The sequence below is a fragment of the Amborella trichopoda genome, chromosome 13 (genome assembly GCF_054954075.1).
Source record: "Amborella trichopoda isolate Santa Cruz 75 chromosome 13, AtrichopodaSantaCruz75HAP2 v2.0, whole genome shotgun sequence".
In the NCBI taxonomy this organism is placed as follows: Eukaryota; Viridiplantae; Streptophyta; class Magnoliopsida; order Amborellales; family Amborellaceae; genus Amborella; species Amborella trichopoda.
This window is the reverse complement of record NC_142348.1, coordinates 38178612-38194634: the sequence shown is the minus strand read 5'-3', so window position 1 is coordinate 38194634 and position 16023 is coordinate 38178612. Positions and strand designations below refer to the sequence as shown.

General features: G+C 35.8%; 1 protein-coding gene across 40 annotated transcripts in view; it reads right to left on the bottom strand.

Annotated features, from left to right (window-relative positions):
- LOC18446390 (uncharacterized) overlaps positions 1-16023 on the bottom strand; it is a 118966-nt gene that overhangs the window by 83544 nt on the left and 19399 nt on the right. For 32 of the 40 annotated variants that reach the window (XR_016047109.1, XR_016047110.1, XR_016047112.1 and 29 more), the window contains 2 exons: positions 10512-10630; positions 10237-10284 (listed from right to left, as the gene is read on the bottom strand). Coding sequence is in view for 20 of the 40 variants with exons in the window: in XM_088855206.1 (XP_088711332.1) it covers positions 10237-10284; positions 10512-10630 (167 nt within the window). In the remaining 20 variants the exon portion in view is untranslated. Of the gene's footprint in view, positions 1-10236; positions 10285-10511; positions 10631-12264; positions 12359-14827; positions 14918-15432; positions 15502-16023 lie in introns of those variants that run through there. The other 8 variants (XM_088855223.1, XM_088855231.1, XM_088855235.1 and 5 more) reach the window with 4 other exon arrangements.

The window sequence follows — 16023 nt, the reverse complement described above, 5'->3', positions numbered from 1 at the left end:
AAAAATAATTTTAACACGTGTTTAAAACCTAAAGCAAGGGGTTTGTGCACATGTGTGGAAGTTTCTAAAGGGGAATAGGGTTTGTAATTACAAGCGTATTCCTAAGGATATATGGTAATGTGCAATTAACCACCTAGCTTATGGGCATGATTTCATCAGTCCCACATGCTCTTATAAAATGGAGGGAACTTTTGAGATTTGATTTTTGCTGGAATTTCTGTCAAATTACCATAAGGGTATACCTCAATCTTGGTTTTGGTTTAATTAAATGTAAAGAGCATGGGTCTTTTAATAACAAGGGAAATTGGAGTGAATTAAAAAGAGAATAAAGGTGTTCAAATCCATACCACACATCTTAATGGCATGATGGCGGATGGTGAGCCAGGATCAAATCTCTTTTTGTAGCCATTGGATGATAACATGGAGAGCCAAGATTTATCAATCTAGAAGCATCTCTACACTTAAGGGTCAGAAGCCTATAAATACAACCTTGAACCTTCATTTCTCACATTAGTTCACATTCACTCTCTCACTAAAGTAGCATGCCATTCACTCTCTCTCTCGCTCTCTCTCTCTCTCTCTCTCTCTCTCTCTCCACTCATAGAGTGGCACACCCAAGCCAGTTCTCTTCTTTTCTCTCTAAAAAGTTGCCTTCAAGTTAAGGTGAAAGAAAGCTCCATTGAAGCTCCTTCACTACTCCATTAATAGTGATCCAAAGCTCAAATTCAAGCCATGAATGATCTAGTCTTGAAGCCTTCAACATTTGAATAAGATTTACCCATTTGCTTTGATTGTTATTATTTACTCATTGTTGTAGATCCTCAATTACAGCAAGCTATTTCCATCTTTTGACGATCAGATCATTGATCCTTTGAATCTACTTTGATCCATCTCGATGCAAATAGTTGAAGGCATCATCCATTCATATTTTGATCTAGTATCCATGAGCTTTTCCCTTTGATTTTTGGAGCAATTTTGACTGATATTTCTCTAAGATTTTCATGATCATATCAATCAATTAGATCTTCATTTTGATCAGTTCAATTGTTGTTTTTTATAACAAAAGAACTTCTTGAATTTGTGTGGCTCAATTTGTGAACTCAATTGAATCAGTTTTGTATTTCGAGAGCTCCGATTCCTTCCACGATTTTCCTACTTGTATTGATCTTTAAATATCTGCAAATCATTCCATATTTTCAGTGTATATCGGTAGATACTTGACGTCCCACTTATGAGATGGTGAATTTGCCTGAATTTTGAGATATGCCATAACCTGCCACACAACGGCACATAACTAAGACCCAAGGTTGTAAAGTGGCCATCCGAGAGCTCCAATCGGCTTCCCATGGTCATGATGCATTGCACACTTGAACATATGTATTTTGTTATGCTAGAGATCATGTCATGTAGAGTTTTATGGAGTTCATTAATGTATAATTTCACCTTGTAATGTTGCGTGGTACAAAACTTTCGAAAGCACCCCATACATGTGTAGTTTGATGATCGCCTTTAACTTGTTTTGTTCATGGACAAGAGATCCTAATTGAGTTGTATCATCTCGTTTGAGTGTATTTTGAAGTCAATTATTCAGTGTACTCACAGTGACATTGCCGTAATTTCATTTTGCAAGTTGAATTCCAAGTGTATTGTATGAATTTCAAGGTGCGTTGTCTTTTTGTCATTATTGTACTCCAAGTACAAGAGGATTTGGTTTCTATTCAACCACAATAATGACTAATCGAATTTAACGTAATCTGTGAGGTGAAAGAAACAAATTTAAGTTATCCATCCTAAGAATTAACCATTATGATTTAAGGAGGAATCTACAAACTTTATCCCATAAATTGTTGACCCGCATTTACTTCTAGTCCACCTAGGATAAGACCAAAACATGTCCTCTACAACTCCCCTATCCCTCACAAAATAAGGATACATAATCTTTTTCAAAAGCTTCCCATAAAGTTTCCAACAAAAATAAAACTCTTTAATTTGAAAATTATTTCTAAGAAAGAGGAAGGGGTTGCCCCACCCCTATGTTTGAGATATGGGCCCCTCAGAGCTCCATGTCTCATACATGTGGGTATAATCCACATGTGGAACTGGATCCACATGCCGACATGAATAGTGGACCCGTGTCATGAACAGTGGACAGGTGGCATGAACAGTGGAAAGGTGGCCGACATGAACAATGGACTCGTGTCATGAACAATGGATAGGTGGCCGACATGAACAGTGATGTCATTCTTATCTTGAACAGTAGTGTCATCCTTATCATGAACAGTAGTGTCATCCTTATCTTGAACAGTAATGACAAGTGGCCTTCTAATCTGTGTCATAGTCTAGGGGCAATCCATCCGAATTATAACTTGGTGATGAATGGTTAGAGGTACTATGTGAAGGGCCAGCATAAGAATCATCACTGGAGCTAGTTGATCTTTCAGGCGGTGGAGGATGGTCAGCAAGTCATATATGTAATTGGTGTAGAAGGGCAGCACTTCAAGGAGTCTCATCATTCCATACTCTTGTTCCTGCATAGACATCCAAAGGAATCCATTCTGGCTGGATTCAGTTAATGTAGCACATGCGGATTTTTAGCTCTTTCCATAACTCAGTTTGGAATAACCAGAAGTTCAGGAGATTAGAATCATACCATCCAATGGTTTGGATATGGGGGTGTTAGGTGATGATAGTATGTTGAGAATAAATCTAGAACTGAAGGTCTAGGTGAATGGCTATAATAACATAAGGTCTATGATAATAATCAAAAGATTCAGTCCATTGATTATAATGGTAATGTTTAAGTAAAACTTTATAAAAGTTGAAAGCTCTAGGGTTGGGATGGACATAATTATTCCATTGTAGGTAATGACAATGTCTGAGATAGGATAACAATTTTCTCACATGAAAAGTAAAACAGATATGGTTGTTTTGGGTAAGATACCAAAGAAAACAAAGGGCTTCCTTACGCATATTATAATAGTGTTTGGTTTGAAATAAGGATAAAAAAAGGATATGTAGGATGGCATCGAATTCCTTGAAAACATGCTCCATGATTTTTGATTAATATTTCATGCATCTTTTGTTGCATAGTCTCATTTCGTGCTTCCATTGTCTTGGTGAGTATGATGTCATAAATTTCATCAGGAACATCTCTTTGTTCATTCTCATCCATTCTTATTATGGCTCCACAGAAGGGGATGATTTGAAGCATAATATCTTCAGAATATTTCTTTCGAGAAAACATATCAGCTAAGATATTGTTCTTTCCATAAATATGTTTATATTCAAAATTCCATGGTGAAAACCAACTTGCCCATCTGAGTAACTGTGGATTTAGAAGTATCTCGTTTTTTAATTTAAGCATATTCGAAAAAGTTGAAATATTCATTTCTACCACGAAAAAATGTCCTATCAGATGAAATTGGAATTTTTCAATTCCTCTTTTTACTGAAAGGATTTCTTTAAATGTAGAGTGGTAATGAAGTTCAGATTCTTTGAATTTTCTGCTTTTATATCCACAAATCATTCGTTTTTTATCTTTTTCTTCAAGTAAGATGCATGCCCAAAATTCATTTGAAGCATCAGTTTGTAAAATCCTTTTTCCTGTAGATGGAATTTTTAAAGAAAGAAGATTATAAGAAAGTCTTTTGAGCTAAAGAACACACTCAGTCTGTTTTTTTGTCCAAGCTGGTGCTTTTTTCTTCAGAAGGAAATAAAGTGGACTAGTGAAGAGAGTAAGCTTTAGAATAAAAGGGGACATATAATTCACAATTCCCAAAAATTGTTGAATCTGTTTTACGGAGATAGAATATCTGGAAATTCTAGTAAGTGTTTTGCTATATGAGGCTGGAGTTTATACATTCCGTTATGGAAATGCATACCAAGGAAATCAATTTCTGTTGTAGCAAAAACACATTTCTTTTAAGAAAGCATAATGCCATATTTACAACACAGGGAATAGAATTTCTCTAATAGAAGTATATGACTATCAAGATCAGGAGACAAGAGGACTATATCATCAATATAAACCAGTGCCTGTGTTGAGATTGGTACAAAAATGTTGCTTAAAACTTTTTGAAAATATGTAGGTGCATTTTGTAAACCAAAAGGCATGACAGTCCATTGAAAATGATAATTTGGTAAACAGAAAGTTGTTTTAGGACAATCATCTGGATGAACTCCTATTTGCCAAAAACCTGATTTTAAATCAAATTTAAAAAAGATGTGTGCATGAGAAATTTGAGAAAATAGTACAGTTTCGTTTGGCAGAGGGAATTTATCATCTGCAAGAAAAATATTCAAAGGTTGATAATTGATTACTAACCTAAGTTTTCCTCTGATTTGTTCTGCGCTTTTATTTACATAAAAGGCTTCACATGCCCAAGGAGAACTTGTAGGTTCAATCAACTGTTCCTTTATCAAATCTTGAATTTCTCGTTTAGCTTGTTCCAAAAGATTTGGATTTAAACCTCTGTGTGAAGATTTTGTGGGATTTGTGTCCTCATTTTTCTTGAAGGGTAGTTTGACATAAATGTTCTGATTTCTCCAAAGAGGGTTATTGCATTTTTTGAGAAACTCAGTATGGGAATTTGCACAGCAGTCAGTCAAAATTTTTTGTTGAATGGATTCTAAACTGTTAGGTTGGTCAAATGAAGCAATCCAGGGTAAGGTGAGGTTCTTATAATGTAATCCTTTGGAGGTCCATTGAAGTTTTACCTGATGTAGGACATCAAATTCAAGTAATAGATCTTTGTTGGGCAAATGGGATTCTAACAGTTTGTGCTGGATAACTAGTTTGGGAAAAAGTTTTATCAAAATGGGTTTGCTAATCTGGTTTATGGTAAATTTTTCATCATTAGCAGCTCGAAAAGTTTGGTTGCATGTTTCCCAAAACTGTTTTGGTAGCAAATCTGGTTTTAAGATACTGGCTGATACTCCTATATCAAAAAAGGCTGTTATGGACAAAGGTTTGACATAATGTTCAGGAAGTATCTGGACCAAGGCTATTGGGGTTGGCTGAAATGGTAAACTGGCTATTTCTGCCTGACTTTCCTGGGGAGACAATATCTCTGAGATATGAGTGTTGCTTATTTCGTTTACCTCATTGTCGTCTGAATATGCAATGGACAATAAGGTTTCTGAAGTCTCCTCATCATCAAGAGAGAACACAGATTCTAAATCATGATCAATTTCTTCATCCAGAACTTTTGAAAGGAGGTGGATAATCTTTTTCTTCTTTATCTGATTAGGGCAGTTTTTCGCAAAATGCCCCTTTTTACCACAGACATAGTATCTATCTCCTTTCTTGTGGTAAAATTCCTAAACCTTGATCTTCTGAGATATTTAAATCTCTTGTATTTTTTCTTTTTCCTTCGGAGTTTGAGGTTTTTTTCATTTTTCCGATTTGGTGGACAAGCCCACTGTTTCTTTGAATTACATTTGATCTTGAGATATGGTTTATCACAAGATTTTCCCAATAGATACTTATTGTTTTCAATTTCTTTGAAAAATTCAACTTTGTTGCACAGCCTTCCCAAGGCATGGAGAACATATTGATATAATTAACCAAAACTAGCATATTGAATAGTAAGCCCCTGATTTTCCATAGTATTTGTAGCTTCTTTGCCAAGAGTCGAAGGTACAGATTCAAGATAAAATTGTTTTAAGTTAACATCATCAATTCCTCCTATCTTATGGTACCTCTTATTCATTTCTGAAAAGTGTTTTTCAAGATCCTGTCTCTTGAATGAACAACATTTGAGTTGAAAAAGCTCTTCTCTTGCAGAGATTTGTTCATGTTTCACTGGGCCTGAGAATTCAGCAACAAGATAATTAAGAAATTCAATAATGGACTCACTATTTCGCAACAGCATTTGCCTGTATTCTCCAAGACTTATGTACCAGTAAAAAAGTCTTCCTCTTAACCTAACAATGATTTAGAAATTGTACCAGCTAAAGAATTAGCCGGATTGAGCATTTCAGAATGCATCAATCCTTGGATTTCTCTAAATCTATCATTCCATCGAGATGGTGGAATGTCGTCAATTGTAAAGCCTTTGGAGGAGTCACCATATGTGGGGATCGATTGAGGTTCTTGGTGGTTAAGTGGTCTGAGGTCTTCTTCCATTAAAGGGTCAGGTTCAGGTGGCTGTTCCGGAGGATTCATCATCAATAACGGTTCAGAATCCATAGAAGAAGATGTATTTTTTATAAATGTTTCAGATGTATCAGTCATAATATCTGAGGGATGAGTTTCACTTTGAAGATTCACTTCAGGCTCTTTTGTTAAGTTCTTAAGAAAAGAACTCGTATCATTTAAGGGTTTAGAAGGAATATTCATCTGAGCCGATACAGAAGAGGCCACAACATCTGATTCAGTGTCAGAATTTTGAAACATTTGGGTTTCTTGTTTTGGTATTTGGGAGTCAGTGGAAGGATGGACAGTTGTTGGTGGTGAAGTTGTCTGGGGACAGGGAATTAGATGTTGAGATGAAGATGGGGTGTGCAGATTTGGTTTTTTTCTCAATTGGGGAAAAAACATTGCTTCAGAGAATTGTCTTTCCTCCTCAAATGTCTTTAATGATCTAAAGCCATAATTTCTGGGAGGAATGAGACCAATGGCTGGGAACAAAGTTCTAGTGGGAGGAAACGGATCCGGATTTCTTAAAGTGGGATAAGCCTGGGTATGTGGAATTTGGTAACAATGGTTGGTATTGGAATTGGTATTGGTGCTGTGGATATTGGGATTTGTATTGCGATTTCCAAAGGTCTTTTTCAAGGCTTTGAAGTTGTTTTTCCAAGGAGGCTTTCTCTTGTCCCTTTTGAACTAGCAAATACGATTGCTCATTGATATCTTTTACCATATACAAGATATGCATCAATTCTTCATGCAACAATTGAATTCTTTCGTTTAATTAAACTATTATACCTGATAATCCCTTCATCTGGGTAGACATTGCATTTTTCTTTTCTTCTATCCGAAGTAGTGCTAAATTCTGAGATTTGGCATTCTCAGCTTGCCAATTTAAACTAGCTTCGGTTGGAGAAATGGACGGTCGTAACCCAGTGTTGTCTCTTACATTGGGATTCTTAATTTTCCATACATGCTTTTCATGTTCTTGGGGTCTCTCAAAATCATGTAAAGAAAGAAAATTTGAGGTATAATTTGAACTTTGTGGACAGTTTGGAATCTGTTTATCTTCTGGATCATCCCATCCGAAGAAAACTTTTATTGAATCAGGGAATTTGGATTTTTGATTTGAACAACCATATGTAACATAGTAATCCCATTTTCCTGAGCTTTCTCCCAGCAAATCAACAGATGGATCACCCTTCATATATCTTTGATGAAGATTTTGTTGTGCTGATTTTTCGATTTGCGTTTTCTATTTGGAGAATCATCTAAAACTTCCTTAAGACAAGTAGAGCAATCACAAGTATCAAACCAGTTGTGACCATTAGAAGTTTTTTGTTCATAAACTGACTTTCCAGCTTTATCAAAAGCAACAACAGGGACTTTTTCAAGCAATCCATGGAATTGAGTTGGAAATATATCTCTGGTCTGGCTCTCAGCTATCCTTTGATTTTGAAAATTTATCTGCACAGTTCCATCTTGCATTCTAGTCATTCTAGAATCTGATTGCATCAAAGGCTGACATTGATTTTGAAGAGTTTCATAATTTGTCACCCATGTAGATGGAATCAATTCAAGCAACCTTTCTCGAGAGATTTGTCTAAGAATATAATGACAGACAGGTTGGGAATTGTTATCAACTTTGATAAACAATGTTGTATTTTCTTGTTCTGGAGACAAAGGGGTAACTATGTCAAAAGCATGATTATGTAATCTATACACCATTTGATAATGGAGTGTAGCTACAGTGGTTGTTTCTATCTGTTTGGTGCCTGTAATTTGTAACTGGACTTTAAAAGCTGAACTCAAATGAGGGTCCCCTTGATAGGAATATTAAAGTTTGGGAAGAAGGTAACAAATATGGTTCCTGCGTTCAAGGTTGTTTGTACAGTTCCAGTACATGCATGCTGGTATTCTAAAAACCTAGAATCTAACAAAGCAATTCAAGAAACTGCTTTCGTACCTTTTCTTCCATGAAAAGTCATAGCTAGCTTTATGGCGCCAAAATGGATATGGGTATAACCTTCTCTAAGCCATTGGGGGAATAGGTTGGTAGGTAAGGTAATGGTAACATATTGTTCAGATTGGGTAGCAGGTTTTGGTGTTAGTCAAAAGAAGAGGCTTGAACATATTCTTTTATAACATCTGGGTTCTTTTTTCCACACAATTTTTTGATTTTTTTGGTCCAATTTAAACTAGACTTATCATAGACATAATAAGGATTTATCAACTGAGAATTGGTTTCTGAAAATTTTTCAAGGGTATAAGTTATTTCAAAAAGGTAATCTTGTTTTGAAAACATAGGATGGAAATTAAAACTAGAAAAAGGGATATTATCAACAGAGATTTCTGAAACAGTATCTTCTGCCATTATAAAATAGATTATGATGTTGACTGTATATTTTGAAAAGAAGGTAAGGCCAGCTTTCCTTTCGTGTTAACAAATTATGAGTTCCCACCACGGCTTCCTCGCCTTCAACGGAACTCCTGTTATGTTAACATCAAAAAGCATTGACAATGGAATAACATCAACACTAGAAATCAACCTTCAGTGCATACCACGTTTTCTGATGCGAGAGATCCTAGACCTGCTAGGCAGACGAAGAGCATACTAATCTCTATACTCAAGTAACTAGGATTTTTCCCAACCGACTGGCCTAACACGCCAAGCTCAGTCCAATATTAGCAACACCATTTGCTTAGTATGATCTACACAGGACCACACTCCCACTGGGTTCAAGTTCCATTATATCAAAAGTTTAATTACAAGCACTCATAAGGCCTTTATTGGCCACATGTACCCAACACGTAACTCACCCAAAATAGAGAGGAGAAAGGTGAATTGGATTGCTTCTTGGTGTGTCATTGATCTGGGGCAATGAGATCAAGTATACGAAGTCCTAGGGGTTCAATCTAGGAAAATTCTGATTTGCTTAGTTTCCCGCATATTTGATTGTTTTCATAGCACCTGCTTAGGGACGTGGCTGCATGCTTTATGGTGAAACATTTAATTTTCTTATTTGGTTTTGTATCTCGGTTATTGTATTGAAATTTCAGAGTAGAAGCATGTAGACCATGAGGATGAAGGGGCATCAATAATGGGCGCTTTGTCTGATTCTTGGTGGGAAACTACTTGAAATTTTAAAAGTAGCATAGGTCAAGGCTCTTATAGAATATGCATCCCAAACAACCTAGTGTTGATAGAGTAACACCATCTCATGCAATATTCCTCATAATCCATTCTGGAAGCATACCCAAATGCATGGTTAAAGAAACAAGTATCCATTTAACATTTGAACCCAGCTTGTAACAATGCCATATGACAATCCTTCGAAGATACCAAACCTAGAAATTGTATACAACCATGAACTCAAAGAAATCTCAAGTTCCTCATTTATAGAACTCGCCTCATTTGTAGAACTCGCCCACAAAATGAGCCGAGTTGATGCATTCAATTTTTTCCGAGTCAAACAAGTTAGATTATTATTCACAGGATACAACATAATTTACTTGCTTTTTATGATTCAACATTCCAGATAAAATACTTGTATCCTTGTCCATGCCTTGGATCACAAGAATGCTGACCCATATTTATGATCGCTATACCCCTACTCTATCAAGGAATCTTATCTTGAGAGGAACCTTTAAACCAACTCTTAAATAGCTAGAATATCGATATACCTTGTTCTAACGCTGTGGAAAAACATTCCGAGAACTGCAATCCAGTATGGAATCCCTCTAGATTTTCATTGAATATCAACTCACTTATACATAACTCTATAGTAGTTTATATTGCATTGCAAATGCATTTCAGTATTATAAGACTTTACGAATTATGAAAAAACTAAAGCAAGCCAGAATTTTAGTAAACTGAGTGCTGTAGCATAATTGACAATTTATCCAGTGCTGAATAAATAGCTTATTAAAGGGTAGAAACATTTATTCTCAAATATCCAAAACGAAGTGAATTGGCAAGGTTAACCTCCAACAACACAAACCCAAAAGTGGATATTCAAAGTAATTTCAATACAGCATAGCTTGCATAAATAGCATTCCACAAATGGAACTACAAGAATTGGATTGTTCTATGGATATTTGCAAACCTGACCATCAACTGAGAGTGCAGCACTGTGATTCTCTCCACATGTTATCTGTCAAACAAGCATAACACAGAGATAATTGTGTTGGTAAATAAGGGCTATGTTTGTTCAAACTTCTAACTAAACTGTAGATAGTAAAAACATCAAAGTGCAACCTAGAAAACAAAAGAAATCTCACTCGGCAAAAGGAAGCAGAAATCACATAAAGTTCATCATATTCATCAATACAAACATGTAGAGGAATATACAATTGAACAAGTCAAGGAACACGGCCCAACCTGGATGATACCAAGACCCCACAGGTCATTCACAAGGGTAGGAGAACTTGTGCTTTCTATGCTGCCAAGTCCAAGTGCACCATATAGGCCTTGACCAAAGGAATACACTTCTCCACTTCCTACAAATGGTAACAGCTGTCATAAGCAAGATATATAATGCTCAACAATAGCTTACTTATAGCATTTCAGAAGGATGTCAAAATGCAAAGAAAATCACATGCAAGGCAAATAGATTAGCATCGGATTAAATGAAGAGAAACATCACTAAGCCAAATGTTATTTCTCCTTTTGAGAATGATATTTAAAACTCATACCACGCAATGATCATTGATCACCTCTTGTAACTCAAGGAAACACAATCTTAAATTAATTTTGCAGTCTAGAAATGAAAGTATTTCTCTAGCGTCTATAATAACATTTAATGAATCGTTAGCACGGCTGAAAACAAGGATCCACATATTTGAACTAAAAAATGGAAAGAAGAAAAAATCTCACTGATCCAGAGTCGTCAAAAAATCAAAACAAAGACAACACCATGGCCCAAGAACTGTAGATATCTAGCTAACTTGTATAAAACAATCAGCGCCTCTTTCCTCATGGTACACATCCAGGATAACACTAGAAAGTGTAACTCAAACATCAAACTCCTTCCAAAACAACCTTTTTACAAATAACATTGTATTGAAAAGAAGAGATAAACAGGGAATCACGCATGGGATTATTGGTTTAGTGGTTGATGATTGTAACACTGCATCCCGAGTCCAATTCCTACCTGAACTACAAAAAAGGAGTGGACATGCTGATTTTTACTCCAAAAATTTCATACGAGCAGAGATGTACAGCCAGATGGGGAAAGAGAGGGAGAGAGGAAAAGAAATCTGACAGTACGAGAAAAAAAATCTGACAATAACATGATTTCATATGTGAAAATTGAAGACAATTGACGGACTTCAAAGTTTCAATCTACAGGGTGAATCTACAATTAACATGGAAAAAGATATACATGCAGGATGCAAAACTAAAAGGAAGACAATCGTAATGGCATTACTTACCTGGGATATAGAGGTAAATTTCTCTAGGTGGGGTGTTCATAATCATATTCTTACAAAGAGAAAATCATCAACTTTTTATGCTTTGGCATGATAATAGAACAAAATTAAATCATTGTCCACCCTTCCAAAATCCATCTTCGAGATGGACTTCGTATCTAAAATTCTACACATTTATCACCACCACAATCAAATGATACAAACAAAAAAAAAAAAGAATTTTGAGCATTAAAACCGATCTATTTTGCATTTTTCAATGGCATTAACATACCAACACCCAGAAGAAAACAATCAAAATGAAAAAAAACACAAACATTTTAGCAGAAGTATGGGGGGAATTTGCTCTCAGTGAAAAGCCAAGGTTTTCCACATCAAAAGGGATTGAAGAATGATGTTTCCATGCTTGCCAAACCCCTCTACTCTTCATTAACAAGGAATTCCATCAATAAATTCTCTGTTAATGAAAAGGATCATACGGCCTCAACAAGCACACAAACACTTCTTCCATCAACAATCCCTCCATTTTCAGTGTGGTTAAAGCAAATTCAGTCATCATCGAGCAATTCCAGTCAATATTTCTCTGGGGAAAAAGCATCTAGAGAGAGATAATTAGAGAGAAAAAAAGGGAAAGGCAAAGACCTGAAAGATTAAACTAGACAAAAGCATTTAGAGAGAGAAAGAGCAAGAGAAAATGTGGAACCTACGAGAAAAGCGAGGATCCGTGCAAAGAGATCAGGACTCTCGTATCCATTAAAGTCCCGAAATTATGATTAATGTAGCATCTCTTCATATGAATCGCTGCTAAAAACACCATTACTACGATTATGATCAGAGGAAGAGTGTGATATATAAAAGTGAGAATTTCCATCAAAAATTTGCGAAAAAAATTTGAATGAAGATAAATCGTTATTAAAAACACCATAGATAGCTTCGATTCACTGAAAAAACCAAGGAGAAAGTGGGTAAATTAAAACGAAAATCAACCTGCAGAGAAAATAGAAATAACAGGGATAGAATGCGGTGAGGGGAAGGGCATGAGCACCACGACCTTATAAGGCTTCGTGGAGAACGAAGAGAGAAGAAATTAGGGTTTCTATTTGCCCTAGGATGGACGGCTTAGATAGTGCTGGTGGAAGCAGTGCGTAAATATGGGCTTGGGCCTTATTGGTTCATTTTATGATCAATGCAACACTGCATCCCGAGTTTGATTCCTACCTGAACTACAAAAAAAGGAGCATACATGCTTGATTTGTACTCCAAAAACTTCATACGGGTAGATATGTACAGCCTGACGAGGAAAGAGAGGGAGAGAGAGGAAAAGAAATGCGACAGTACGAGAAAGAAAACGAAAAACTAACATGATATCATATGTGAAAATTGAACACAATTGCGGGAGTTGAAACTACAATTAAAATAGAAAATGATATACACACAGTATGCAAAACTAAAACGAAGACATTCGTAACGGCATTATTTACTGGGGATATGGAAGTAAATTTCTCTGGGTGGGGTATTCCTTAACAAATTCTTACAAGGAGAAAACCATCAACTTTTTTATGCTTTGGCATGATAATCAACCAAAATTAAATCATTTTCCACCTTTCCAAAATCCATCTTCGAGATGGACTTCATATCTAAAATTCTACACATTTATCACCACTACAACCAAATGATACTAACAAAAAAAAAGAATTTTAAGCATTAAAACTAATCAATTTTGCATTTTTACATGGTATTAAGATACCAGTACCTAGAAGAAAACTAACAAAATGAAAAGAAAACACAAACATTTTACTAGAAGTACAGGGGGAGTTTGCTCTCAGTGAAGGACCAAGGTGTTCCACATCAAAAGGGATTGAAGAATCAGACCCCCTCTCCTCTTCATTAATAGAGAATTCCATCAATAAATCCTTTGTTAATGAAAAGGATCATACGGCCTCGACAAGCACACAAACACTTCTTCCATCAACAATCCCTCCATTTTCAGTGTGGTTAAAGTAAATTCAGTCATCATCGAGCAATTCCAGTCAATATTTCTCTGGGCAAGGGCAAAAGAATCTAAAGAGAGATAAGTAGAGAGAAATAAAGGTCTGAAAGATTAAACTAGGCAAAAGCATTTAGAGAGAGAGAGAGCAAGAGAAAATGTGGAACCTAAAAGAAAAGCAACGGTCCGTGCAAAGAGATCAGGACACTCGTGTCCATTAAAGTCCAAAAATCATGAATTAATGTAGCATATCTTCATAGGAATCACTGCTAAAAACACCATTACTGCGATTATGATCAGAGGAAGAGTGCAATATATAAAAGGAAAAATATCCATCAAAATCTTGAGAAAAAAAATTCAAATCAAGATATATCGTTGTTAAAAGCACCATAGATAGCTTTGATTCAGAGGAAAAACCAAGGAGAATGTTGGTAAATTAAAAAAAAAATCAACCTGCAAAGAAAATAGTAATAACATGGATGGAATCTGGTTATGGGAAGGCTATGAGCGCCACGACCTTATAAGGTTTCTGGGAGAACAGAGAGAAAAGAAATTAGGGCATCTCTTCGCCCTAGGATGGATAGCTTAGATAGTGCTGGTGGAAGAAGTCGGTAAATATGGGCTTGGGCTTTATTGGTTCATTGGATGATGAATGTAACACTGCATCCCGAGTTCTATTCCTACCTGAACTACAAAATAGGAGCGTACATGCCGATTTGTACTCCAAAAATTTCATCCGAGCAGAGATTTACAGCCTGAAGGGCAGCGAGAGTGAGAGAGAGTAAAAGAAATGGAACAGTACGAGAAAGAAAAAGAAAAAAAACACGATTTCATAGTGAAAATTGAAGACAATTGCAGGACTTCAAAGTTACAATCTTCAAGGTGAAACTACAATTAAAAATAGAAAAAGATATACGTGCAGTATGCAAAACTAAAAGAAGGACATTTGTAATGCCATTGTTTACTTGAGATATAGAGGTAAATTTCTCTAGGTGGGATGATCATAATCATATTCTTCCAAGGAGAAAATCATCAACCTTTTTATGCTTTGGCATGATAATCAAATAAAATTAAATCATTTTCCACCCTTCCAAAATCCATCTTCGAGATAAACTTCGCATCTAAAATTCTACACATTTATCACCACTACAAAGCAAATGATACTAACAACAAAAAAGAATTTTGAGCATTAAAACTGATGTATTTTGCAATTTTTCATGGTATTAAGATACCACCGCCCAGAAGAAAACTAACAAAATGAAAAGAAAACACAAACAATTTACCAGAAGTACAGGGGGAGTTTGCTCTCAGTGAAGGGCCAAGGTTTTCCACATCCAAAGGGATTGAAGAAAGGGCAAGAGAAAATGTGGAACCTACGAGAAAAGCGAGGGTCCGTGAAAAGAGATCAGGACACTCGTGTCCATTAAAGTTCCGAAATTATGAACTAATGTAGCATCTCTTCATAGGAATCGCAGCTAAAAACACCATTACTGCGATTATGATCAAAGAAAGAGTGCAATATATAAAAGTGAGAATTTAAATCAAAAGTTTTCGAAAAAAAATCGCATGAAGATAAATCGTTGTTAAAAACACCATAGATAGCATCGATTCAGACGAAAAACCAAGGAGAATGTTGGTAAATTAAACGAAAATCAACCTGCAGAAAAAACAGAAATAACATGGACGGGATGCGGTGAGAGGAAGGGCATCAGCGCCTTGACCTTATAAGGTTTCTTGAAGAATGGAGAGAGAAGAAATTAGGGTTTCTCTTTGGCCTAGGATGGAAGGCTTAGATAGTGCTGGGGGAAGCAATCGGTAAATATGGGCTTCGGTTTTAATGGTTTAATGGATGATGAATGTAGCACTGCATCCCAAGTTCGAATCCTACCTGAACTACAAAAGGAGCGCACATGCTGATTTGTACTCCAAAAATTTCATCCAAGCAAAGATGTACAGCCTGACGGAGAGAGAGAGAGAGAGAGAGAGAGAGGAAAAGAAATGGAACAGTATGAGAAAGAAAAAGTAAAAATAACAAGATTTCATATGTGAAATTGAAGACAATTAAGGGACTTCAAAGTTTCAATCTTCAGGGAGAAACTACAATTAAAATAGAAAAAGGTATACACGCAGTACGCAAAACTAAAAGGAAGGCATTCGTAATGGCATTATTTACCAGGGATATAGAGGTAAATTTCTCTAAGTGGAATGTTCATAATCATATTCTAACAAGGAAAAAATCATCAACCTTTTTATGCTTTGGCATGATAATCAAACAAAATTAAATCATTTTCCAACCTTCCAAAATACATCTTCGAGATGGACTTAATATCTAAAATTCAAAAAATTTATCACCACCACAAACAAATGATACTAACAAAAAAAAAAAAAAATTGAGCATTAAAACTGATTTATTTTGCATTTTTCAATGGTATTAATTGACCAACACCCAAAAGAAAACTATAATGAAAAAGACGCAAAC